The sequence below is a fragment of the Amblyomma mixtum genome, chromosome 8 (assembly GCF_055824585.1).
Source record: "Amblyomma mixtum isolate Tamu chromosome 8, ASM5582458v1, whole genome shotgun sequence".
In the NCBI taxonomy this organism is placed as follows: domain Eukaryota; kingdom Metazoa; phylum Arthropoda; class Arachnida; order Ixodida; family Ixodidae; genus Amblyomma; species Amblyomma mixtum.
The window spans coordinates 25,591,742-25,618,900 of record NC_143019.1 but is presented as its reverse complement, the minus strand read 5'-3'; the positions used below and the strand labels follow the sequence as shown (position 1 = coordinate 25,618,900).

Below are 27,159 nucleotides of genomic sequence, written 5' to 3'. Positions count from 1 at the left end.
CTCCAAAAAATGTAGGACATAGATTTTGCCCTCTCGATTTGCAGTTGTCGTCGAAATACGAGGAAAATAGCGCCGCGACCACAGCCATCAATGCCATGTCTCGTAATCAGAACAGAGTAAAACACACAACGGAAAGAGAGGGTAGTCCCCAACACAAAAAATTACCGAACACACTTTGGAAATTCTATAGTGTGCTTGGAGAAAGCCTTGTAGTCAACCAACTGCCGCTTCCCCGAACCGCTTGGAGCGGAATCACTGGACCCCTTCGAAGCCATGCGTCTCACTCACTCGACTGCAACGAGACGTGTGGCGAAGGAGCGGCATTGCAGCGGCCACCGCCGACGCGCGCGTGCTCGTTCTACCGCTGCTGTGTGACGTCACGGTTGCTATGCACAGCTGCGGCCCCCACCGGTGCGCCGGTTGCTAAGGAGGGGAGGAGGTTGCGCCGCTGCGCGGAGTAGAGGCCACAGTTGGCACGATTCCAGCGCACGGACGGACACCGCGACCATGGACGGACACCACGAGCATGAGAAAGGCTTTCGCTTTAAATTAATCATTCCCCTCGCATCCTGTCAACTAACGGTGCGTGTAGCCATTGTATGCAGGTAGTTCAGAAGCGCAAGCTATGAACGGCACTCGCGCTGTGTGTGCCGGTGAAGCAATTTGGTTCTTACTTCAGCCGTCGAACTGGTTTCTTTTTGCAGGCTGCGGGCGTTACGAGATTGCGAAGTGCTTGTTTTTTTAATTTTTAGTGCACTTTCATACAAACACGCGCATTCGCGCACACCATCTCCTCTATTCTGGCTCATAGGTTTCGCAGCGCGGGTCATCAAGCACGCAGTACGTACGGCGTCGGCACTCAAAGCAGTGCCTTCCGCGAGGAAAACTTTCAACCATGTAATGCACGTTCCTCAATTTCAGGCATGCATCCCCTGCCGACACCGACAGCTATTCCCGGCAGTCGGTAGACTACTGTCCGGCGCAACGTACCCTCATTGGCTCCCGCTTTCAACGCGAAGGGAGGAATTCTCGAAAGTATAAATCCCAACTACCACCGCACTGCAATCACTTGGGTTTTCTGCACTGTTTTATACTGAGTAGTTAGTCAATAAACACGCGTAGCACGGCGGCAGAAAGTCAGGTGGGCGGATGAGATTAAGAAGTTCGCAGGGATACGGTGGCCACAGCTGGCAGAGGACAGGGTTAATTGAAGAGACATGGAAGAGGTCTTTGCCGTACAGTGGGTGCAGCCAGGCTGCTGCTGATGATGATGATGATGAATCGGCTGCATATTGCGCCGTTTGATGACAAATGCGCGTGTATCGTGTTTCACGCAAATGTGATGTTAAATTAAATACCGAGGGCCACACGCTGGTGTCCTCGTTGCAGATTTTTCCGTGTTTAGCGAGATCAGCAGTTTGCCCGGCAGTCTGCGGCTGCCCTCGATATATACTCCACGTAGTTCGTTTCTTACTCCCTGGGCCTATTCCGACAACACGCGTGTGTTCAGATGAGATGCGAATGCACAGGATGCAGCCGAGAGCCCCAATGAAACAATGGGGAATGGAGGTGGCCCGTACTTGCGTCTTGCCGCCGTGACCACTGCTCTTTGACATTCGGTTGTCGGTTTACTCCCTAAGAGAACTTCTGGCTGGGCTAGTTGGTAATTAATTGCAAGGTTAAGGTGCCAAAACCACACACACACACACAAGACAAGAGAACGGCACACAGCGCCACTCACAACGTTTATTTTGCAGCACCCACATCCATATCTATACTCAACCAGCGCTTGCCAAGTGGCACATCTGAATGGTCGGACTGCAAAGACGTCATAGATATGACGCCGTGGCAGTTCATTTTTTGCTGGCGTTTTAAATGGATAAAGGCTTCGGGACCTTCATTTGCAGTTTTGTCAGCGACGCAGCCACATTTCCCCGCGGAAACAAACTTTTATAGGCAAATTTCAAAGAAAAGAATGCATCCGCCTTTCTTAGTAAGACCATATTCTTTAGTGTCCCCTTGAAACCGGAAATGTCCCTGGTTCTATTCCTATAAATTCAGGCACAAGACGGATCCTTCATGCTCCCTGGGCTTCTTGCATATTGAAGAGATATGAAATAACTAGGGAAGGAAGGACACACAGGGAGCGAAGAAGAAATGAAGATATTATCGCCGTCAAGTGAAACGCGGGCAAGAAAATTGCGAAGACATTTTGGCAACTAAAGTGTTGAGAGGCGAAAGCCGAGGACGCTATGCAGTGACGACTTCCGGTGGATGTGACGTCACACCGTTCCCATGGCTCTATCGATACCAAAATTATACATATTTCAGGGATCAGAAGTGGTAATTGCGCTTAATTACACATTTTTCCATCTAATTTGAAACAAATCTGACGTTCTTCCGACCATTCTGTGACAATTTTCCCTATGCCGTGACAACTTCCGTCGGATGTGACGCCACACCGCTCTCGTGGCTATATCGACACCCAAATTATACATTGTTCGGGGTTCTTACGTGTTAATTACGCTTAATTACACATTTTTCTATCTAATTTGACACAATTCCGACGTTTTTTCGACCAGTCTGCGGCAATATTCACTATGCCGTCCCGACTTCCAGTGGATGTGACGTCACGCCGTTCCCGTGGCTATATCGACGTCCGCGCTATTTCGACGCAATTTCGACATTCTGGCCTATAAGTAATTAATTGATCTACAGTCATCAAACTTGGCTTCTAGGTTCATTTTTTCCTCCTATAACTGAAGCATCCATTGGTTTTCTTTTATCTTTTTTAGTTCCCGAGTTAAACGCGTGTGACACGCTTTGTTACCGGGCGGACGACAGCATGAGGCATTAAAGGCTTTCGCATGAATAATTTACTGAGGGCACTTGGGGCTACTTCCTTACTGCGAATGCCAATGTTCGGCGGGATGTTCGGCGGTGTCAAGGGCGTACTACTCTAAGTGGCCAGCGAAGCTGATGTGTTCACTCCGCCGGAATGGAAGTTGATGAAGAATATGATACACAAACTCCCAGTGAGAGACCGGCAAACTGGAGAATGACCTTATAATTAATAAAACATAATGTAATACGAGCACTAATGATAAAACCATAATGCAAGCATTATATTTAGTAAAGCAAATTACCCTCCGAAAAAAATAAAGGAATTAAGCTTGCACTCAATATATTCAAAGTATTTACTGTAGTGATAAAAACTGCATCCCAACCCTACTGAAAAAAGTTTTATGAGGCAATAAACTCATACAGTTTATCATACAAATGTCATAGACTTATCATACAAATCACATAAAATTATCATTCAAATGTCATTCATTTCTGTGAAATCATACAGTCATCATAGAGATACCATAGAATATCATACAATCTATGCAATTCGTATGATATTCTATGATATCTCAATGATGACTGTATGATTTCACAGAAATGAATGACATTTGAATGATAATTTTATGTGATTTGTATGAGAACTCTATGACATTTGTATGATAAACTGTATGAGTTTATTGCCTCATAAAACTTTTTTCAGTAGGGACATGTTTACGTAACAATTGAAAGCAAATAGTCCGAGCCAGAGCAGAGTTCATTGCAGTCTCGCGACTTTTACCAGAAGCTGCACTTCTTAACGGGATTCATAGGGTCACCCCGTTTGCAAGAGAATGCCTCGGCGAACTGGGGCATGTTTCTCAAGGGCACGATGCAGCGTGACCGGCTGTGCCAGTATCGGTCACCTGGCGAACGCCGTGTTCCTGGAAGTGTGGAGCACCACTTAAGGCAGTGCGAAACAAAGAAAATCTGCTCGGCCGTGAGGTTGGCGTCTGGCAAGATCTCCCTACGATCGGCTGCCGGAAGACTCCGATAGGCGGCGTAAGCTAGCTGGATGCCCACGAAGTCGACGAACCCTTCCGAGTCGATCGTCGTGTCCAGAGTTCTAGCCCTTGATTCAGATTCAGCCTGCGCATTGAGAATAAATCCTGCATTCATTGACGGCGAAGAGCACATCTCCCAGCGTGAAACGTCCTTATGGTCGTTATTTCAAGGAAGAAAGCAACGACTGGCGCTGTTTATCCGAAGCATTAGTGCAGTGACCAAATGCATTGGTGCTCAAAGCAGACAAACAGGAAGACTCGCACTTTTCCTGAACCTAGTATAGAGCCAATATTGATCGATGAATCAGCAAAAGCACAAGATGCTTCCAACTGTTCACCTGTGAAATTATGAGAACAAAGTTTTATTTGAGATCGATACTCCCAAACTCTACAAACCAAAATCGATTTAAACTCAAGTTTTTCAGCGCACCGGCACAAGGCCAAAGAAAAGAAGCAGGAAGGAAAAAAGGATGAACACAGCGCTGACTGTGAACTGTTTCTTTCGGGACGCACACACAGCTTAAGTACACTCATACCAGCGCAGGCGCACAACGTGCAAGGTAAACAAGAAAAAAAAACTCGTTTCATATCTTTATGGCAAAAACTTTGAAAGGAACATCTTTTCTGCAGCATACAAAAGAACTGAAGTATCGCTGACACATTCTGACCCTGCTCTCTGAATATAATATGCCTCTATCGTTTCACGGGTAGTTTTTGATTTGCTTCTGCTCAGAATCTTCACTCCCGAAAACACCGGTGTACAATCCTTGCAAGTAGCGCCGTGCTCGACAAGGTTAGCACCTTCCCCATTCCTTAGGGCTCTTGCGTGCTCCCTAAAACTATAAGTTTAAATCAAGTATACCAACTAGCCCAAGAACTAACTCTACACCTAAATCGGTTTTCACCCGGGCTGGAGACTTTAGAGCCGATATCACGTGCCATTAATAACAACGACTGAATGACTGACTTAAGAGACTGACAAATGAAGAAATTAGTCTCGCCAGCTAATAACAACTCAAATCTTTTAACTTTACACCGAAAGACGGTTTTAAGACAACGTAAACCATAACAACACACAACATGAAGTAAATGGTAACTAAGTTTTTGAAAACAACTCCTTTTGTCAGGTGGCTGAACACACCAGTCGTTACAAACTCTGACACAAGCATGTCGCTTCGACTTCAAATAAAGTAACAAATCATCTCTCGTCAATAACTGAACGCGCGACCGTGTAAATGTGAGGCAGCACCTTTCTGATTTGCACCATAGCATCGTAACCTGTTTCATTCATTTGTAAGTCGCCTCAAGGCTTTCATGTGTTCTAGACTTTGTTCGCCTTGCAAGTCAAACCTCGAACTATGTTTCCACCGGACGTGCTGCTAATGGAAGTGTGGAGGAATCGGAGTGACCTTAACCTTTGGACCCGTCGACTCACCGACAGTGTTACTGACGACTGGCTTATTCATACACTTTTTTTTAAATCAGGCACAACCATGTTGTCTGACGCACGTATCACTTGCCAAGCTCCCATTACCACCTTGAAAGCTATAGGCAACGACTATACACTACTTTCAATGGTCACAATACAAAAACATTCCTGTCCGCCCGGAGCTCCGTCCCCATATTGCCCGCCCCTTTAAAACGCTGTACCTAAGAAACAAAGCCAAGTAGCTACCAGTTGGTGTGAACGCTTGAACAGCGATTCATTACATCGAGTCTTAGAGCACCTTTTCGTCAGCGAGGACCTTGGCAAGGAGCATAACGCTGCTCTGAAGAGCTCGGAAAGCACATGTGCATAGGAACTTATAAGAAAAATAAGCGCCACTTTGGAGTGATTTAGCATTTTAAGTTGTTTGGTTTATTGTGGTTAACGTCCCAAAGCAACTAAGGCTATGAGGGACGCCGTAGTGAAGGGCTCCGGAAATTTCGACCACCTGGGGTTCTTTAACGTGCACTGAAATCGCAAAGAACACGGGCCTCTAGAATTTCGCCTCCATCGAAATTCAGCCGCCGCGGCCGGGATTGAACCAGCGTCTTTTGGGTCAGCAGCCGAGCGCCGTAACCACTGAGCCACCGCGGCGGGGCGCATTTGAAGTTGTATTATGAGAAGTCCACTTAATACGAACTTTAAATATCAGAAACGGCATCCGGGTGATCTTCATGTTTCATATAAGTTGCCTCGACTGCAGTGCAATGAATTCCGCACGCCGCGATGGTGGTCCGATCTACTTGGTGCTAAGAAAGTTATCGCAATAGCGGAATTACTTCCGCATGCCAGTAGCCAATGCTCTTTTCTTGCGGAAGCAACACTAGCTACACTCTTAGGAAAAGGGGACTAACAGGGGGCGAGAGGTTAGTCTTTTTGGGGACTAACTGACGTGCCACTGGAATTCGTCCTTTCTGGGACTACCTGCAAAGGGTCTAACTGTTGGTCCGCTTAGAAGGCGGTGCGAGATTTCGTCCCCGGGAGCAGACGTTTAATGAAAAAATGTAAACGACGCGCGATTCCCAGCGTAATTTAGAGAGGGATAGTTTCCAACAGAGCTCCACACAGACAACAACGATAATGGAAACAGAAATATACACACATGAAAACACCACGATTCGAACCGACAACCTTAGGATTAGGAGCAGCGCACGGAAATGACTGGGCCACCACGTCCGAGGTAGGACGAAACTCTCATATTGCCTGTCTTTACCACACGAATTGTTGTCAAAGGTAATGCTGTTTAGAGCACAGTATTGCGATTTTGCTGTCATGCTTTTGCAACAAGCTGCGTTAAGCTTTAATGCGCACGCACAGCGGTCTAAATCGCATTTTGGCCAAAAATGAAATGATGCACTGTGTGTACATTACGACCAGCACTTCACAACCACAACAGTTCTTTTCGTTTTTTTTTGGCTAAATGGTGTACTTATTTCAGGCAATTGGCAGCTGCACATGACATCCTGTTAGAATAACAATATAGAAGGCCATGGTTCACCTCGTTTTTTGTTACTCGCGGGCAGAGGTGACAGGGAATTGACTGCTTGCCACTCACCGTTTCGCTAAGTGTCGCCGATACTCACACAGCATCCCATAAGCTAGTAAACAAATGGCAATGATATGAAACTGCGTGTACTTGCTCAGCCCTAACCTTTACAACCAACATTCGACACGTACAGAAGCTCGTAGTATTTGTTTATGCGATTGCACAGCTGCCAGCCGTTTCGGTTGCACGAAGCCTTTTTCTCACGCAAAAGAGTCTATCCGTTTCGTCACCGGCAGCGACAGTGCTCTCACTGCCTTCAGACGACGTCCTGCGCGTCAAAAATCGAGTACTATTGCAGTCGAGGTCTTCTCGCGCGATTTTCGCGTGCTGCTATGCTGCGATTCGCCCCCCCCCCCCCCCCCCCCCCGTTCTTATCTTTTTCGGCAGTTAGTCCGTTGAGTTTGCGCACGGCGCGCATTTGTGGCAAGAAGAGTACCGTGTGCAAATTTAGGGACTAACGGGGCGCTTTGAGGACTTAAGTTCCCTTTTCTCCCTCCTGGGCCGGTTTTTTCGTAGCGTGTAGGTGTGAGCGATTTCGCGGAGCCCCGGAGGGCCCAGCTGCGCATGCCGAGGAGTGTGTGTCGGACAGTTACTGCGACAGTGATGTTTCCACAATTTTTGTTTTTCGCCTCAGTATTGTCTTTATCCTACTATTACGGAGGGAGTGGTTATTGGGAGCCCGCCTTCAGTCGTCGAGTGACCGATGATTGTTGTAGATTTTGTAGCATGAGCTACACGGGTCGAGGTTGAACAGTTTTGCGTGGCTCCTCGAGAGCCGTGCTGCGCATTCGCGAGGAGCAAGTGACGTCACCTCACACAGCTGGCGTGACTCGCCGCGCGCGCTCGCCTTTTCCTCAAAATGATTGGAGTGTAAGACGTTTACAACGCCAACTCCACTCAACACAATTGCTCTTTGGTTATGGCGCTCGTCTGCTGACCCGAAAGACGCAGGTTCGATCCCGGCCGCGGTGGTAGAATTTACAATGGAGGCGAAATTCTAGAGGCCCGTGTACTCTGCGATGTCAGTGCACGTTAAAGAACACCAGGTGGTCGAAATTTCCGGAGCTGTTGTTGTTGTTCTGACTGAGAGAAGGATGAAAAGGAAATTGCACGGGCCTGCCTACTGGCTCGATCCGAGCCACCACCGCTGCCACGTGCAGACAGAGGAGAGTTAAAAGGTCAGAGGTCCTTCACTACGGCGTCTCTTATAGCCAGAGCCGCTTTGGGACGTTAAACAGCATAAACCAACCAACTAACAATGAACGCCGACCGCCTATGACTTCAGCGCCGCGTTTCTGGCAAAGCCTTGTCAATGCCTGAAGCCCACATCTCTCTCTCATCACCTTACGTTTACCTACAAGCACGATTCAGGCGTCCACTGACCCAGGGAGCCACTATCCGCACTTCCTTTCCTCAAAATCATCGGAGTGTAAAACGTTGTCAACGTCAACTCCAATGAACACAACGAACGTCGACGGCTTATGGCACAACGTTGTCATTGCCAAAGCATGCAGCGCACACCTGTCACTACTGCCACTTAGCTTCCTTAAAACACGGTTGAGGTGTCCACTCTTCGAAGAAGGCAGTCATGCGCCTTTCCTCTGGTCCAGGTGTCCACTGAGATGTGGACACCTCGCCCTCACCTCACGCTACGTAGATCCTGGCATAGCAGAGCTAAGCCACTGCAATTTTTTTGTAACCGCTCCGAACCCATCCAAACTAATTCATGTCAACCAAAGCTAACAGGACCAGGGAGGAGAAAAAGATAAACAAAAAATGGAACAAAAAGGAGGCCTTTGTGAAAAAAGAATTAACATGAGAGCGCTCGCCAACTGCTTTAACTCAACTGTAGCCCAGTTTAGCCAGTAATTTTTTCCATATCCTTTCCCGCTCTTGAAAGAATGTCAAATTCCAACCAAATTATTCAACATGTTGTTTGGCTGAGAAGCAATTTTCATGGTGTGCTTCTTTAATGTCAAACTGATTTGGCTTTCCCCCTGAAGACATTGACATCTGGGATGGTCACGTACATGCTTGTAAGACGATCGAAGGCACAGCACTTTCGATGTGTACAGCTGCTTCGTCGGGGTGTTCTCGAAGCTGACCCGTTTTACCCAGGCGCTCCTAGTGATGCCTCCAACGTCAAAGGCGTGCATAAGTTCATGGCCGGCGACCTGCGAGCATTGAAGAGAGCACATACAGTGAAAGGATTTTTCCTACAACGAAAAGAAACAAGGTTTTACCTTTGATAAGACGGCTGGTAGAATGTACAAATGGCCACATATTATAGCACGGATTGCCACTGCCGCGTTCAGTCTCGTCAAGATACAGCTGAGGCGCATGTATCCGAGATGCAATGTTAAACTCAAAGATTCGGTTTTAGGGTGCCCCTTCTTAGGGTGGCAATTCTTAACACCCTGAAAAGTGCCGGTAACATGGCACAAGTAGTGCTTTTCAAAGGAAGATGTCTTTGACAAGAGCAACTAGTCTGCTGTGACAGTTGAGAAATTGGATTGGCGTTGAAGTGTCTACACTGCAGTCGTCAGTCTTCGTCAGCCGCGTTGATATCTTGTTTGATGTGAACCAGAGGCTTTCTGAGAAGTTTTAATGGCAGCCTGGTTACCCTTAGCGAAGGCGGGAACCTTCTTGGAACTTACGTGTGGTTGTCATTGCCCTGCAGTGATACACACACTTCCACCCTCTTACACGTGCCACGGAAGACTTATAGCAACCAGAATGGACGCCTTCGTGCTTTGAGGAGCCGCTGGTGTGCCACTATATCACTCGTCTTCACGAAATCCGTCCCTCATACCATTTACATTCCGTACAACTTGAACATAATTTTCCAACTCTCAGATGAAAAAATTTTGCTGTGGCTTAGCTTGGTTAAGTCCGGTAATGGAGAAAGCAATATCCGTACCTACGCCAGGGTACAGCTGGTAGTGTAGCTGGTGGTGGTGCTTGTGGTTAGACTTGTGGTGATGCATCGGTTATACAATCCAATCCAATCCAATCCATTCCATTCCATTCCAATGCAATGCAATGCAATGCAATTCAATTCAATGCAATGCAATGCAATGCAATCCAATCCAATCCAATCAAATCAAATCCAATCAAATGCAATGCAATCAATCCAATCCAATGCAATGCAATGCAATCCAATCCAATACAATGTAATCTAATCTAATTTAATTCAATCCAATCCAGTCCAGTCCAATACAGTCCAGTCCAATGTAATGTAATCCAATGTAATCCAATCTAATCCAACTAATGCAAGCAAGGTCAAATGAAGGTCAATATGGTGGTCACCGCCGCGGCACGATGGTGGCCACCCTGGAAAGTGCAAGTAGTATTGCTTTCGCAATAAAAGCATATGACGTTTGACTTCGGGCTTGTTGACTCTACCAATATGCTGACACAGTGAAGACACTGCCTGGCCAAGCGCATGGATTTCACGGCGATGTGTTCCATACGAGCAAAGAACAATGCTGTGCAATCGCTAAAGACAGCCGTCCTTTCCTCTTTGCACAGTGCTACCGCCAAAAGTTATGCGCAGCACCGCGACTCTTTCAATTCAAGCTGTTGATGAGCGGGAACATCCCACGTCTAACGTCTGATCCGTCTGAGCAATGATGCAAGTACAATTTCACCCTGAGAAAGTGAAAACAAACTGACAGCTGCCAAGGGCTGGAGGCAGATAACCAACCCCTATGGTTTTCCGGCTTGTCTGTACTCTTCAGGAAGCCTTTTGTAGCGTGAGCTACACTGGCCGAGGTTGACCCGTTTCGCGTGGCTCCTGGAGAGCCGTGCTGCGCATGCGCGAGGAGCAAGTGTCGTCACTACGCACAGCTGGCGTGCCTCGCCGCGCGCGCCCTCGCCTTCCTTTCCTTAATATGATCGGAGCGTAAAACGCTGACAACGCCAACGCCAATGAACACAACGAACGCCGTCGGCCTATGGCTTCAGCGCCGCGTTTCTGGCACAACGTTGTCAATGCCAACGCATGCAGCACACACCTGCACTACCGTCACTCATGGTGTCTTCGGCTGACGACACTCGTGGAGTTTTCTACGCACTCGTGCGGTGCCCCACGTTCGGCTGGATGCCACTCGTGCAGTGCCGTACATTCGGGTGGGACGAGCACGACACGCGTGCGCGCCACCGCGCCACCGTGGAGACCGACGGTGGAGCGCGGTGCAATCCCGTCGTGCAGCGCGCCCTAGCAGACGACGCTTTTCACGCTCGTTGGTTGAGGCAGCATAACAAGTGGGCACATTTTAAAGAAACGTTAAATATTATAGCAGCTGCAATACATTTATTCACGCTGCAATCACGCAGCCACCGGCCGGCGAGCCGTGTGCCCTCCATTATGAGAAAATTAAAGGTTTGTCAATATTTTTAGTCTTGCAAGTTCTGCCTTAGCTCTTGCAGTGAACGGCATATGTGGTGTCATCCGGCATGCCTGCACTTTATAACATCCTACTTTTTGCCAACGTATGCGCAGGTTAAAGGATATCAATAAAGCGACAATATATGGGGCGCATAGTGGATTAAGAATCACCCGCTGACATTTTCGGAAGTTACTCTAGCTGAAGCTCTAAAGGCGTATGCATCGAAACCGGCGAGCATAAACGCCATGTTGTGGGGTCTTACAAACCTGCGCCCCCATAATTAATCCCAGTATCTGACTAGCAGGCTCGTGGATCCCGCGTTTCCCGCCGATTATATCAACGCCTGTTACAAGCGCGGTCCTGCACTGTTCTGAGGAGGCTGTTGCTAATTTACAAACTGCGCTCGTTGGCGTCGGTCGCTCGTAGGAATAGCCTCTGAGATTACGCGGGTCTCGGAGGCCTCGGTTAACAGACGGCAGAAAGAGCAACGGCACTCTGCGAGTGTTTCGCACGTTCGGCTGATGTGCAAGGAGACATGCCACTCGTGTAGTATTTGACGTCACTTCCGGCGCACTGGCACGGAGGCCGTGCGTGTCAGCCGAAGACACCATTAGCTTAAGAGTCACTTAGCTCCAAGAGGGCAGTTATACGCCTTCATTGTAGTTCAAGCAGGAGTCGGGAAGGACGGGTGATAGCGGAATAGGGTAAAGGGTAAGGGGAGAGTGTGTGTGTAGTCTGCGCCACAGTATTGCGTGTTTGTTATCTAGGGAAAGGTGGAACGGCGGGTAGATCTGGCATGAGGCTCTGTACGCCTGCGTCAGCTCGCTGAGTGAGTGAATGCGCTCCTTCGTGAATACCGGAACCAAGGCCACCTGAGCCCGGTTTAAAGAACCTCGGGCTAAAAAAAATATGCCCAGGCTTAGCTTGGTTAAGCCAAGAATGCGTTGCATATTGCGCGGTCTTTTTGCGCGAAGTATTGCTCGGCGGCACTCGATTTTCTCAGCAGCTTTTCCTCCGTGACGTATGCATGGATGGATGGATGGATAGGAGCGCCCCCTTTAAAACGGGGCGGTGGCAACCGCCACCATGCTCAGCCGTCCTTTTTTTTCTTTTTTTCTTTTGCCCCTTTTTATTTTTTTTCTTCTTTTTTTTCTCTTTTTTAACACGTGGTTTGGTGACGTCACCACGTGACGTGGCGGCACGTCACGTGGTTTGGTGGCTGCCCGGCCGCGCCCAAGGGCTGAACTGAGTGATTGCAATATGCTACGCATAAAAGGCTGGAGTCCTCGTTTCCGGGATTCACGGAGTGCGCAGGCACCCATATCAGCTCCACTTGGCGGGGTGGGGGTGCATCGGGCGAGTCCAGTATGCCAAAAGCAGGGACATGGACTCAGCCTCGAGCAAAATTTACAATCGCAGTTTAAGAGTCACTTAAAATATACCGGGCTTCCGTGCGGGTGATAGCAAATGCAATGGCGGCTTCCTCTGCAGCTTCGAGCCGCCATTGCATTTGCTATCACCCGCACGGAAGCCCGGTATATTTTAAGTGACTCTTAAACTGCGATTGTAAATTTTGCTCAAGGCCGCGTCCATGTCCCTTGTTTTAGCATACTGAACTTGCCCGATGCACCCCCGCCCCGCCAAGTGGAGCTGATATGGGTGCCCGCGCACTCCGGGAATCCCGGAAACGAGGCCGCCAACCTTTTAGCCCGAGGTTCTTTAAACCGGGCTCAGGTGGCCCCGGATCGGCGATTCACGAAGGAGCGCATGCACACATTCAGCGAGCTGACGCAAGCCTACAGAGCCTCACGCCAGCTCTACCCCCCGCCCCACTCCTCCCTAGATAACAAACAAGCAACAGTCTGGCGCAGACTACAGACACACTCTCTCCCCTCACCCCTTACTCTAGCCCACTATCATCCCTCCTTCCCCACTCCGGCATGTGCCCTATGCCCAGAACCCTTCGCTTCTTCCCTCCACATCCTTTCCCTCTGCCCGGCGGACCCTTCCCCGCGGGACCTAGAGAACCTCAAGACTTTGGAGGACTGGGAGACCCTGCTGCGCTCGGAGGACCCGGCCGTGCAGGCCATCACCACCGACCGGGCTGCCAGTGTTATGGACCTTAGGAACATAAACACTTGAGTGCAGTGGGGTCGTGCGGGGACCTTCGGGCGTGCCCCGAATTCCTCTTCAAATAATGTTTTTCTCTCTCTCTCTTCCTCGGCAGCCGCTGGTGAGGTGTCTGGAGGGAGAGGTAGTGTTAGGAGGGTGGATGAAAAGTTGATTTCAGTTTTCAAGCGAAAAGCTTCACTAGGCTCGTCAACGCCGCGCTTCGCGTGAGCCGGAGGCCAGATTTGACACATGTGCGCATGCGCAACACCGAGCGACGTCACACGCAGCGCAGGTGGCCGCCGACTCCATAAGAAAAAAAGATAATAAAAATAAGCACAGAAACGAGAATAAAAAAAGAAATATGAAAACTAAAATATCAGAATTAAAAAAAAAATGAAAGATAAACAGTGCGCCCAGAAACACACATATCTCGGTGGACACCCGAACCGCGCCGTACGAGAAGGAAAATGAAAATTGGTTTTAAGGACAGGAAACGACGGCTGTCTCTCTCTCTCTCTCTCATATCTCGGCGGATACTCGAACCGCGCCGTAAGGGCCTTAAGAAAATGAAATCAAATCTTTAAGGAAAGCAAATGCCTCTCTCTCATATCTTGGTGTACAAGCGAAAGGAATGGACACCACAGTACATGTCTCTAAAGCAACCTTCTGAGACAGCCCCGTATTCACTACACGCGCGTCTCCTCCTCCTCCTCCGTACAGGCAGTGTGTGGACGGCCGAAGGCCTCAACCGTTATCGTAGTGCTCCCAGTGCATTGTGAGCGAACTGCGACAGCCATGACATCAAACCAAGCCTAACTGAACTTTTTCGCTTGTATATCCAGGCTTAACCACAGCTAAGTCAGTGCCAATTTTTTTTTCATTATTCAGTTTTCTCGTGACCCTCTGGGGATGTGTAATGTCCTCCAGATCCGTATGCCAGAGACATCAAGTGCATGAACGAACGTACCTGTCCAAGAGCTCCGTAGTTGAATGCGGCCGGAGCACCTGGGATGAACACTGGCGGCTGTAGGAGGCCGGCCATGATAAGGACGCTTTGGCGGCGTGGATTGAAGTGAGCGTTCACGTAGGCTGTGTCGAAGCTTACGTTGGAATCTCTCCTAAATGCGTCCATCGTCGTGATGCGCCGTGCGGCCAGATAAGGAGCCGTGAAATTCCCGCCAATGTCCGGCACGTCCACTGCACCCCGGTGGACCATGAAATTGCCGTTTATCACTTGGAAGATAAGCTTAATAATGTATATTTTCTCTTTAAACTAGTAAAACAAGAATATTGTAAGACTGGAGAGATTGTTCCCGGTTAGTTAAAGATAACTGGCTGCATATCAGCACAAACCAATTACGTCTGCACTACTTGTACACATATCCAAACAAATGGATTCGCTGACTGTCGTGCTATCACAGCAGGCTTCAGCCGAACATCTTAAGACACGCTTCTTGCGGCATTATGAAAAATATGCAAACGTAACATGTCATTTCTCAGCTGCATCTGTAGGAGATGACTTACACAGAATTAAAAGTGCTTCCTTTGAAGGTGGAGCGGGCTGCACATCGTCATAATTGGCTGCTGCCCGAAGGTGAGAACCAGAGACACAAAAGAAAAAAATTCCTAGGCACTTTAACTGCCTAAACTGCGTAGAAGCGAAGGAAGGAAGGAAGGGAAAACTTTATTTACACTAATGGTTTTTCCTGCGGTTTGGCGGCATCTTCAGAGACGTCTTGGTTCTACCCCCAGGAGCCTTCTCTGTCGAAGTCGTCCGCCTCTAATCAGTGGTCGGTTGCCCTCAGTCCAGGGCTCCGCTGGCCACTGCCGCCCGTTGAGCTCGCTGTACCAGACCTTGTTGGTCTTCGCAACGGTCGCTGGACAGCAGAGTCTCCCACTGCTCCGCACTCGGGTTTTGTATTTTGGGGACCACGTCTATGTTTTGGCAGGCCCATGTGATGTGGTGTAGTGTAGGTTTTTCGTCGCACCAGGGACATTTGTTCGTGTATATCGTAGGGTGCATTTTGTTTAGTATATGTAGGTTTGGGAAAGAGCCTGTTTGTAATTGTCTCCAAGTGACAGCTTCCTCTCTGCTGAGAGATTTGTGCGGTGGGGGATATCGCATTCTTCTGCCTCTATAGTTTTGTAGTATGGCCGAGTATTCCCTGGGTGCTGGCGCGAGTTCCGCGGTCTCGTCGGAAGCTCGGAAAGTAATGTATCCTCGAGCTATCCTGTCGGCCTCTCGGTTCCCTGCCACCCCCGTGTGCCCCGGTACCCACACAATTTTGTGTCGGATCTTGTCGTTTTGTTCTTCCCGGTATTTAATTCTGTCACTCGCTGCGAGGAGTATACGGAGCGCGTGACGACCTATACTGCCATTCATGTAATTTCGGCAGGCTGTTTGAGAGTCCGTAAGTATTGTTAGTGACCGCCCGGTTCTATAGCCCTCCGCCAACGCTAGAGCAACGGCTACTTCCTCGGACTCTGCAGCTGTGCAGCCTCGGAGAGACGCGCTGGTCATTTCGCGTAAAGACGAATCGACCACCGCCGCTACAGCGATTTTGGTATCTCCTCCTCTCCAAGACGCGTCTGTATACACGGTCGTGGCTTGAGGAGCGTATGTTTTCTCGATGAATTCGGCCCTCGCTTCTCTTCTGCCTCGATGGAGGTTGGGATCCATGTTTTTTGGTATTGGCGCTACCTTGAGGGTCTTGCGAAGCTCGTCGGGGATTGTTGCCGTCCTCGACATTTCTCGCATCTGCTCGCGGTATCCGAGCCTCTGCAGGAGCGCTCTTCCTGTCGTTGTTTGCAACAACCTGAGTTTTTGCGACTCAAGCTGCGCCTCTCGTAGCTCCTCAAAGGTGTTGTGTAATCCCAGGGCCATGAGTTTTTCTGTAGACGTGTTGCGTGGTAGTCGGAGCGCTGTCTTATACGCTTTGCGTAGCAGGGCATCCGCTTGTTGTATTTCATTTTTGTTGAGGCACTGGTAGGGTAGGCTGTACGTGATTCGACTAACTACTAGGCTTCTGACTAGTTTTAGTGTGTCTTCTTCACGCATGCCATGTCGCCTGTTGGTGATGCGGGTGATCATGCGCGCGACTTGTAGCGTTGTTGCTTTCAGTAGGGTAAAAGTGTGAGTACTGCGCTGGTTGGATTGAAACCACATGCCCAAAATTCTTATTGTTGTCTTTTCGGGTATGGGCGTCCCTTCTATGTAGACGTTGAGTTTTAGGTCCTCGTTGGTTGGGACGGTCCGGTTTTGCTTGCCTCTCCAGACTCTCAGCAGTTCCGATTTCTCGGTCGAGCATGAGAGTCCTCTTTCTGCGAGGTATTGCTCTACACAAGAGGCCGCTTGCTGTAGCCTTTCTTCCTTCTCTCCGAGACAGCGCGTGTTTGTCCAGACTGTTATATCGTCAGCATACATTGCATGCCTGATGCCTTCGATGAGCGAAAGCGTTTTCCGAATAACTTTGACTGCCTCTGTGGCACTGGTGAAGTCGCAACTAGATGACGTCACACGTATTTAATAACTAATTACTAAACAATTACCAATATCTAATTATTGACCAATTATTTATTAATGACTAAATACTAATCAACTGCTAATTAATGACGCTTAAGCCTCGTCTTTAGGAGCAGAACGCGACAGCGTGTTGTAGCGCTGCCAGGGAGTCTACGGAGCGCCACCACCCATTCGGCGCGATGCCTTGCCCTTTGAACGCAACGCTTTTTGAGGAAAGGAAATGACGCAGTAATTCTCTGTCATCTCGGTGGACCCTCGGACCGCAACGTACAGGAAGGGAGGAAAGGGAAGTGAAAGAAAAAAGAGAAAGAGGGACCGTAATGAAGAAACTGAAAATTGTATTTGAGGCCAGAAAATTACGCAGCAACTGTCTCAACATCTCGGTGGACACCCGTCAAAAGCGTGACACCTCTGCCAGTGACAAGCTTCTGCTGACAACCTTCTGACGACAACGATGAGTAATTAAAGGCTTTCGCCTTAAAAAGCACTGCGATGCCTATCATCTTTACGCAGCAAGAGTCGTTGGACAGATTCACAATTGACACGCTCTGTACGCCAGCAGCAAACTAGCCTGATGAGTTTTATTGCGAAAACAATACTACGCCAGGTCTAACCGCTCGTCGCGTGGTCCGTGGACCCCCCTGCTCCTCGCTGCGCCCAACAGATGGTGTGACGTCAGCCTCTCTGTTGCTATGGTGACGCGTGACGCCAGCTTACTCTCTCCACCGCAGCCAGGAGCAGCCGGTCGTGCCGCGCTCCTCGAGGAGTCTCGCCGTGGAAGTCACCAACGAAGAGTCCATATCTGAATCTAGTTGGTCTACTGCTTCTGAATAGTTTAACTCTAAGCGACAGCCAAGCAAGCTAGAAAGAAAGAAAGAAAGAAAGAAAGAAAGAAAGAAAGAAAGAAAGAAAGAAAGAAAGAAAGAAAGAAAGAAAGAAAGAAAGAAAGAAAGAAAGAAAGAAAGAAAGAAAGAAAGAGGTTACAACGTGCCCAAGAAACGGAAGAACAACGAGAAGAACGTCGAGAAAAACGACGAGAAGCCGAAGCAGCTAAACGAGCTGTATCGAGTTCAGAAGCTGGGACTAGACGAGTTAAACGGAATGAAGCCAAGAGGAAACAACGTGCCCCGGAAACAGAGGAACAACGAGAAAAACGTTTGCGAAAACGACGAGAATCAGAAGCAGGTAAGCACGCCACTTCAAGTTAATAATGCGAGTCCAGCCGTGCTATACGGAATGAAGCTAGGAGACAAAGACATGCCAAGGAAACCGAAGAGCAACAGGCCGAACGCCTTGAAAAGCGGAGGAAAAGAGGAGGAGGAGAGGCTTTCGCAACCAACCAGCTTTAATCAGAGCTAAACCACACCAATGTTTTTTAGCACCCACCAACCGTTGAAGCCAATGATAGCACATTCATTGGCGATCACCTATTGGGTGCTCTCGGTTTCTCCTAAGGCCAGCCTGCCCATCTACTAGTGAGAGCAATTGCTCCGCCCCTGTCATGTGATTATCACGCAGACTGGGAATCAAAACGAGTTCTCAGTACTCGGCTTCAGAAACGACCCTAACGCCCAGCTAAGGCCAGTGATGAAACGTCTTTTGCTTTCTGTATCGGTATTTTGACAGAGACAATGCCATTCCAACAATTAAGGTTAGTTCGCGGGAGACGCGCAAACGGGCCGTGGCGATGTAGCAGCCAGATTGTCGCAATTTCTTATACCACGCCGCATTAATCTGGCAGTCGCTCTTCAACGCGTAGGCCATGAAGGTCTCTCTGATAGTTGCTCATTTCCTTATCGGGACTTAGTCGTATATATTCCTTGTCGTCAAAGTGTGAGGTAAAATGTTTTGGCTTAAACTGATCACGACTTCGATGAAGAATGTCAGCAATGATTTGTGAGAAGCAGGTAAAAGTTGAGAATGTGATGGAAGCGAACCACAGGGGCGCTTAGGTTATCTTCAATGTGGAATGCGATAGCCTTATATTTCAGAAAAGTCCCAGCTTCACTTGCCACTTCTGCGCGTGTTTGCATGAATATCTTTGCAACTGTGGGTCAATCGCCGTATTCGGCCTGCTAGCTGCGGTAGCACTTTTCACTCTTAACGCCTAGCCTTCAATCCTAACGCTTGACCTATTATGCCTGGTTGAAGGGCTAGGCATTGTGATGAAGGACATGCTATAATTTTTTCTTTGAAAGGGGGAAGACGGGGTGGAGACAATGTCTGGTTGGTTGGTTTATGGGGTTTAATGTCCCAAAGCGACTAAGGCTATGAGAGACGCCGTAGTGGAAGGCTCCGGAAATTTCGACCACCTGGGGTTCTTTAACGTGCACTTACATCGCACAGTACACGGCCTCTAGAATTTCTCCTCCAAAGAAATTCAACCGCCACGGCCGGGATCGAGCCCGCGTCTTTCGGGTCAGCAGCCGAGCACCCTAACCACTGAGCCACCGCGGCGGCATGGAGACAATGTCTAAGCAAGCTGGTTGTCCTATTAATCGATTCCCTCAGCGGAACTCTTCATCACCTGAAAATGTTGACAATGAGCAGAAAAATTACTGAGCATGGGAAGAGTACAATGCGGGTTTAAGGGATACAGTCAAAGCGTCACGTGACCAGACGACAGGACCAGACAGGCCGCTGGATACTCACGGTAGAAGTCTTCAATTAGCGACTCCGTGCTGACCGCTTCCGGGTAAGCCACTATAAACCGCAGCTTCAGGGCCTTCTCATACATCATGCACCACAAGGGTCCTTGGATCCACTCGGTTTCGTTGAGCTTCTCCAGAAGGGTTCGCTTCAAATCCGCTGCCAGCCGACTGACGGCAGCCAACGCGGTGGGCGTCAGGTCTGAGGTAGAGCAGGTAGGTAAAACAACGACAGAGCATGCGGTAAGCGTCACACAGAAAAACGCTGAGGCAGCGTAAGAGTATCGAGCGTTAGCAATATCTAACTAATATTGTGTCATTAGCCAGCTTCGCTATATCCGGTACAAACTTTTTGTTATATCAAGATATCCACTTTCCGATGCCAACGTATACAGCGCTAGAAGATATATCGTTTGACACCACTTCGAATGTCCTGCGTCAATTAGTTTGGCCGTAATGAACGTCTGAAATTTCAACTCGCGGTTTGGTGAACCAAAAATTTGTCGATGCGAATATGCATGATGAGCTACAGTTAGATTCTTCTAGTAATCTTCTGATCCGTTACGGGGTGAATCGCTTGATACTACTTCGAACATTCTGCGCCAATTAGGTGGCCCACAATCTGTGTACCAGTGGTACCGGCCACTGGTCCCACTCCAATGACCTTTTGTTTCATACTAGCGCGGCCTTGTGGAATGCGAACATTAGAGCTGACACTCTCAAATATAAGGGAAACGTTAAGCTGTAACTCTCGACGCGCGCACTAGGCCGCGCGGCATTTTTGTGCGCCTGCTCCTTTGTGTGGGCGCTTTTGTGTTGTGGCGCCAGCGTGGCGTCGCGTCTCTACAGGGCCGACCGCAGCGAGCCATGTTCCCCCTTTTCCAGCGGGTTCGGGCGCGCCTCTTCCAACAGGCGTGCCTGGACCGAGTGATGCTCCCCGAGGAAGAGTTCCTTCGGCGTTGGAGCACTCGCTTCATCGCCGTCGACAGGGGCCGCGTGACCGTACGGCTCCTGCCTTATTGAGTGTGTGCAGTGCGCGGTGTTGTTGCGCGTTTCTTATTTAGTTAGGGAGCGTGCTTCCGCCGCGGCATCCGGACATTATGGACACTGTGGACATTATTACGTGCAGTGAATGACTTTTGTTTGCAGGGCGACAGCAGTCGCCGTCGTGTCTTGAGTGATCGCTTTTCCGTAATCGAGCGACACTAGTCGCGAACTGTACTCTTGTATTTTTTGAGGGACTGTGGTCCCTTATCGTGTAACCATGGGGTCCAATAAAATTCTCTTGGAAGCTGGGTGGAATATGCACCTGAAGCTGTCTTAACAGTCCCAGTGACCCATACTGAAGTCAAAACTTCCTCACTGTCATAAAAAATAAGATTGGGTTTGGGGGCTAATGGCAAACTTAGAACCCAGGCTCTAATATACAAAATAGAGCACCGCTTTGTACTACTGTTAGTTATCATCAAACCCTGAGAACTGACTCAGGCGGAATGCACAATTTTTGAACTAAGCTTGACTTCGCTCAAGCGCTAGGTGCATTCGCTGTGCATAAAGCAACACAGCTAATCGGCCCAGTATTGAAAATGTATTGGCAAAAGCTGGTCGTTTAAAAGAACCAGAGTAATACCACCAATGTCCAGTAGTGCGCTGATTATCTGGGCTGTTTGGGTATATGGTTGGACACCGACTAGCTGATTTTCAACATTGAAAACACTGCGTCTCAATCAATAAAATAACGAATGAAACTCCCCCAAAAAAATTAACGCATGCCTACGTGACCTATCCGCTCAAGCACCTTGAAAAGCAATGCTATCGTACGACCACCTGATAAACATTCTTATTTTGAGCCAACCTCTGTCCAGTTTCAACAATAATAGGGCAAGTTCCATAACAACACTCCTGGAGACTAGCTGCAAATTCACGTCAGTCACATTTTCGTCTGTAGCAATGTTTTTTGCGTAAAGGTGAGAAACGAAAACCAGAGCGCAACGTACTCAGCATCGGGCCTGCTCCTTAAATGTTGCAGCCAAATTGCTGTTGCCCGGAGGGATCCGACTAAGGCTTTGCTGTTGACCTCAAGTAGCTGCCAGTGCCTGCGTCCTTGGCATTACTATATCACCTTTGCAACATAAGACCGCTGGACTTGAAGCGGGATTAATCACATCCATGCTCGCTAAGGCATGGTCATGAGGCTTTTTTGTAGCGAAAGCTACATACACTACTATAGCTACGACGTAGTTCGCAGTGAGCCTCCGAATGACCTTGAAAAAAAAACTTCAGATAAAGCATGGCTAGTCTTCCTATGCATATGTACGTAACCACATGGGGTCCACTTAATGGACAACCTTTGACCTTGAACTTTGTCAAACGACTCACATTTCACAGTGAGCCTCCAAATGACCTTGAAACCATATTTAGGTAAGTAATAGTTGCACATTTCCCTTACCGTGTGTGGTCCACCTAGGTGCTGCACCACTTGACCTTTCACCTTGGCCTTAAGCTTCGACCTTTCAAGTTGCCGGTAGACGGCAATATGAAGCCACGTGATAATCCCGTGGTTTCAAGTGATTCAATTTACAGTTGTGTCGTCAGGGTATGGGGTACGTAAACCAGATCTTTGCGTTCTGCTTTCGCGACGTTAAAACTCGGTTCAGCACAGTTGAACCACTTTTTATACCCAGCAGATTTCCTTCAAAAACAAGAGAGTAACTGAAGCGATCGACTGAAGAAATTTATCATATTATCCTGGTGTTATCCTCTATACATAACGTGTACGCAGGACATCCCGTATACACGTTCTGTATGCTGGATAAGAACATCACTTCACAGTCAACTGATAAGTTTTTTTTTTCATTTTTGGCGCACGGCTCATAGATTAATTGCTCACTTAGCCAGTATTTCACGGTCCCGCTCCAAATGAATTTATGGTCACCCGAATATTCCATTACAGCCCCAACACAAAGAGCAAATTTTAAATTATCCGACACTACGAGAATTTTAATGCCGTGAAACGAGTGGTTTATGGGGGTTTAACGTCCCAAAGCGATTCAGGCTATGAGGGACGCCGTAGTGAAGGGCTCCGGAAATTTCGACCACCTGGGGTTCTTTAACGTGCACGGGCCTCTAAAAGTTCAACTCCATCGAAATGAGACCGCCACAACCGGGATCGAACCCGCTTGCTTTGGATCAGCAGGCGAGCGCCAAACTACTGAGCCACCTCGGTGGCTGGTAAACCGAGTAGACATATCAGGAGCGACACAAGCGCAGTGGGACGAATAAATCATAGTTTAAGCAAGAATAAGGAATTTTGGCACAATCAGGGGCGTTTAAAATCAAGTAGACGAAGCTGAGCTGTGCTTCTGCGTATTTTAAAAAAAATGCAAGAATTCTTCACTCTCAAGGGAGATTTTACGGAGTACTGGGGAATATTCCCGCTTTCTCTATTACTGGAGATCGTCGTTCTTTTCCAAGATGACTAGCACAGCTGCGACTGCTTACGACGTGAGAACTGCGAGGATACGACGTGAAAACTGCGAGGAAAGAATTTCGTGCTTGCTTGCTTTTGTAGCGACTCTTTAACTTCGCATTTCCATAAACTGGCATTTTAGAGGCACTGGCAGTCTCAGCTTCTCTCTTTTCGTTGCTTACCGTTTCGCATTGTTATACTATGAACTCCAATGAGTTATGATTGGAATCACATGTCTAAGCGTTCCTCAAATTAAGTTTAACACAGGAAAAAGCGTGACTGAGAAATCAAAATGAACACGATGAAAAAAACCATCATTAACTAGCGCGAGGTACTCTGTACGTCCGCAATATGCGCGGATTCTCCTAAGTTTTTTTTTTTTTACACAAGAAGAGAAATTTGTAACACTTACAGGTGCTGAAGTAGCGCCGAGATACAGCCAAGGGCATCACACCGACGACATTTCCGTAACACAAATTCGCGATGCGGTCTGGCTGGTCGCCATGTCTCTTTAGAGCCTCTGCTTTCATCTTCTGGCTGTCGGCTAGCGGAAGAAGCTGGTGAACGAGGCTCCAAGAGATCAGAAGCCGAGCATCGTCGCGCGCCATTAGTTTCCTGTCTAGCAGAAACACCACCAGGGCCGGTGCGTTGTCTCGAAGCAGTATCGGGCTGTTCGCTTTGAACCACCCGGATGTGGCCTTCTCGATCAGATTCACCCACTCACCTAGAGGAGTCGCGGCGATATGTTTTCGTTAGTAACGAAACAAAGCGCAATTTGCTTAATTGTTTGCTTAATTGCTTAGCGAGGGCCTCGGTTCTGGCAGCCTTGACGCCATAGGAAGCATAAGAGGGTTCTCACGCAGCTTCCACCCTCTCCGTTCGATGACGTTCTACGTCACACCTGCGGTAACTCAGGACGTTCCACGTCCGCCGCTTATGAACGTGGGTGGCGCTGATGAACACTCTCAAGGTTAGGTTACTTGTAAACATAAATACCCCCGAAAGCAGACGATTTGACAGCCGTCGCCGTAGCTCAGAGGTAGAGCACCGGACGCGTAATTCGGAGGTCGTGGGTTCGGATCCCACCGGCGGCAGTGGTTGTTTTTTCTTCTGCTTTTCTAATCAATTAGCTCTAAGCCATAACATATTCAGTAATATTCTAAATTCATCAACACCACAAAATAAATAAATTAATTAAAAATAAAAAATCCCCTGTGCCCCTTGGTTTCTGCGGCTGTTGGCTTCTTTCATAATCCCTGGAATAGTTAGGCTAAACATGCGCTATTAACCGCATTGAACCACCAGCCTTGGTGGCTTGGTGGTTAGGGCACTCGCATATTGATCAGGAAGACCTGGGTTCGATCCCGGTCGCGGGGGGCCGCATTTCGACGCAAGCCAATTGCAAAAGGCGGCCGTGCGATGCGCCTTGTTGGTGCACTATGTGATCTAAATCGGTGGTCCGTTAGTTAGTGCACTAAGTGATCTAAATGCACTAGGGTCGTAGGTGATCTAAATTGTTCCGGAGCCGTCAAATACCGCGTCCCTCATATTTCTTGAGTAGATTCGGGACAGTAAACCTACAACTTACAGTTTCGCTTAAACGAACGGCATCTTGTGCTTCGTGCATCAAAGCCATCCTCCCACTAATTATCGCAGCTGAACATAAGGGAAAAAAAGATTTTTCTTAAAAGTCCGTGAAAATGTACACTCCCGCACTGTGCATAACGAAAAGATGCATCCCTTTGTTTAGTGAATTAAGGAAGCCTGCATTCACCGGAACCAAGGAACAGATAGGGAAATGTTTCGGCACGTTGTTTTTTTGTGCTGTCGGGCAATGGAAAATTAACAGTATAATCAATCAAGGTCAATATAGGTGGATGGAAAGAAAAAGAACTACCATAGGTCGACAGTAGAGTTTGTACTGAACATTACTTTATGTTTTTTTTTTGGTTTCGGTCACTGTTGGTTTAAAGCATACGTCTTTCAGAGACCTTCATTTCCCAAACCTTTGCCTATTCAACAGCTTAAGCAAGGCCTCGGTTCTGGAAACCTCGATGCCTTAGGTAGCATAACAGAGGTCTCAGAAAGCTCTCACCCACACTCATTGACCACTTTTCACGTGACACTCGGGGAAATATTGGACGTTCTATGTCCGCTGCTATGGACGAAGATGGCACTGGTGAGCTGTCTCAAGTCTAGGTACAACGCCACATAAATACCCCAGAAAGTAGAAAGCCGATAGAGCCGCTGCCATGGCTGAGATCGTAGAGCACGATAGATGAAACACGGAAGTCTTGATCTGGGCACTCTGTAGGCCCTATGTGGATTACTTTTTGAGTACACTGCTAATTTGCCATTTATCAACCCAAAAACTGGAGTGATAATGCAACGTTCCGCTCTATATTTTTATTATTTCCTTAAAACGTTTGTAATAAAACGCCCCTATGATTACACTAATTAAAGCTGGCGGAACTGGAGGCCCCGTGCCTTCTGCCGTACGCAATGGGCACGGCCACAGGATGCCCCAGCACTTCTCTATTACCGCCGCGCCACCGGATGGACGGATGGATGGATGGATAGGAGCGCCCCCTTTGAAACGGGGTGGCGGCAATTGCCACCATGCTCAGCTTTTCTTTATTTTTTTAACTGTGTTGTCAATTCTTATTAACATTCGCCGTCTTCTTTACCTACGGTTTCCTACACTTCTAACCTTAAGTCACATCTCTGCTTTTCAGCCACCAATCCTCCAATCGCTTTTTGCGAACTTCCACTGCATATTTATTTACATGACCATTGTTATTACCGTCCACAGAGTTACAGCGCAGCCCTGCCGTACAGCGCTGCCTAGCTTAGCGTAGTCTACAATGGGCAGAAAACGAATAGTATACACTTCTATGAACGTAATGCAAAACTGTCGATGCCACCTTCTGCGGCCCCGTTTTCATAGAGCCCAGTCAGGATGACGGACGGGTGTTGACACGTCCGTAGGCACTACATAAACCGAAATTATGGTATAGTATGGCTTGCTTGTTACGCTCTTACGTTTCGCTTAAAGTCTCAAAAGGACAAATAGACCATGATGGGTGCCGTAGCAGAGGGGTGCGGATTAATTTCCATGACCCTGGCTTAACTGACATCCACTGACATCACGCAGCACAAGGGAGTGTTTGCATCTCTACTCCATCAAAATGCGGCTGCCATAACCTAACTAATGGAACGCCTTTAAGAGCCCAGTCCCTTTATGCCGCCCAATCCGCTGCATTTTGGTTTGGTTTGGTTTAAGGGGTTTAACTTCTCAAAGCGACTGAGGCAATGAGAGACGCCGTAGTGAAGGGCTCCGGAAATTTCGACCACCTGGAGTTCTTTAACGTGCACTAACATCGCACAATAGACGGGCCTCTAGAATTTCACCTCCATCGAAATTCAACCGGCGCAGCCGGGATCGAACCCGCGTCTTTCGGGTCAGCAGCCGAGGACCATAATCAATTAGCCACCACGGCGGCATACGCAGTATTTTCGTAAAATACAACCCCTTATGGGTTCGTGAAATGGGTCATAACGATAGCAATTCCCAATGAAGGAACACAAGAGATCGAGAAGTGTTGATTATCATGGTTACCTACAGATAATCTAGTCATTTTTTTTTGTACAAGGTAAAAAGATGGAGCAGCCGCAAAAACCTACTGTTACCAGCAGCTTGACGAGGCGACTGCCCCAACTTATGACAGCAGCACAGGAATAGTTTTTATGACTCTCAGACACAAAACAAAAGCGCAAAAAATGCATTTGTCAACAAAGAAGACAGCACTGACAGGTTCACATCAACAGAAGGAAAAGCATTGCGTGATCGCAAGACGTTGGCTGAATATATTCAAACCTTTATAATATTGCCAACACAAGAACACTGTTTTCAAACACTTTTTAGCCAACCTGGCAATATCAACAGACTCATGAGCAGATTTTTAAAGGGAACTGGAAGAATATAAGTTAATGATTGAAGGTCATAGCTGCTGAGCGTTTTCCGTATGGACCACATATCTGGATGACACCTTAAAAAAATTTTTAGACAGTCTATAGACTCTTCACAGGTTCCTTTC

The 27,159-nt window shown here is 48.1% G+C and overlaps 2 protein-coding genes across 2 annotated transcripts in view; both read right to left on the bottom strand.

Moving 5' to 3' along the window:
- LOC149331763 (membrane metallo-endopeptidase-like 1) overlaps positions 1 to 27,159 on the bottom strand; it is a 607,819-nt gene that overhangs the window by 527,729 nt on the left and 52,931 nt on the right. The window lies entirely within an intron of this gene.
- LOC149331764 (neprilysin-1-like) lies at positions 3,622 to 23,625 on the bottom strand. The gene is made up of 5 exons (XM_089556872.1): positions 23,475 to 23,625; positions 19,598 to 19,795; positions 14,390 to 14,619; positions 8,950 to 9,093; positions 3,622 to 3,972 (listed from the first exon to the last, which is right to left on the bottom strand). The coding sequence occupies exons 1-5, from the start codon at positions 23,590 to 23,592 to the stop codon at positions 3,622 to 3,624; spliced, it is 1,041 nt and encodes a 346-aa protein (XP_089412998.1). The 5' UTR covers positions 23,593 to 23,625.

Bases quoted from the DNA above. Each gene is read 5' to 3' on its own strand.
- LOC149331764 (XM_089556872.1), bottom strand. From the start codon at position 23,592: ATGAAAGCAGAGGCTCTAAAGAGACATGGCGACCAGCCAGACCGCATC. The intron at 19,796-23,474 runs GTAAGTGTTACA...GCTCTACCTCAG, and splicing joins TCGGCGCTACTTCAGCACCT to ACCTGACGCCCACCGCGTTG. The intron at 14,620-19,597 runs GTGAGTATCCAG...ACCGGGGTGCAG, and splicing joins GCTAATTGAAGACTTCTACC to TGGACGTGCCGGACATTGGC.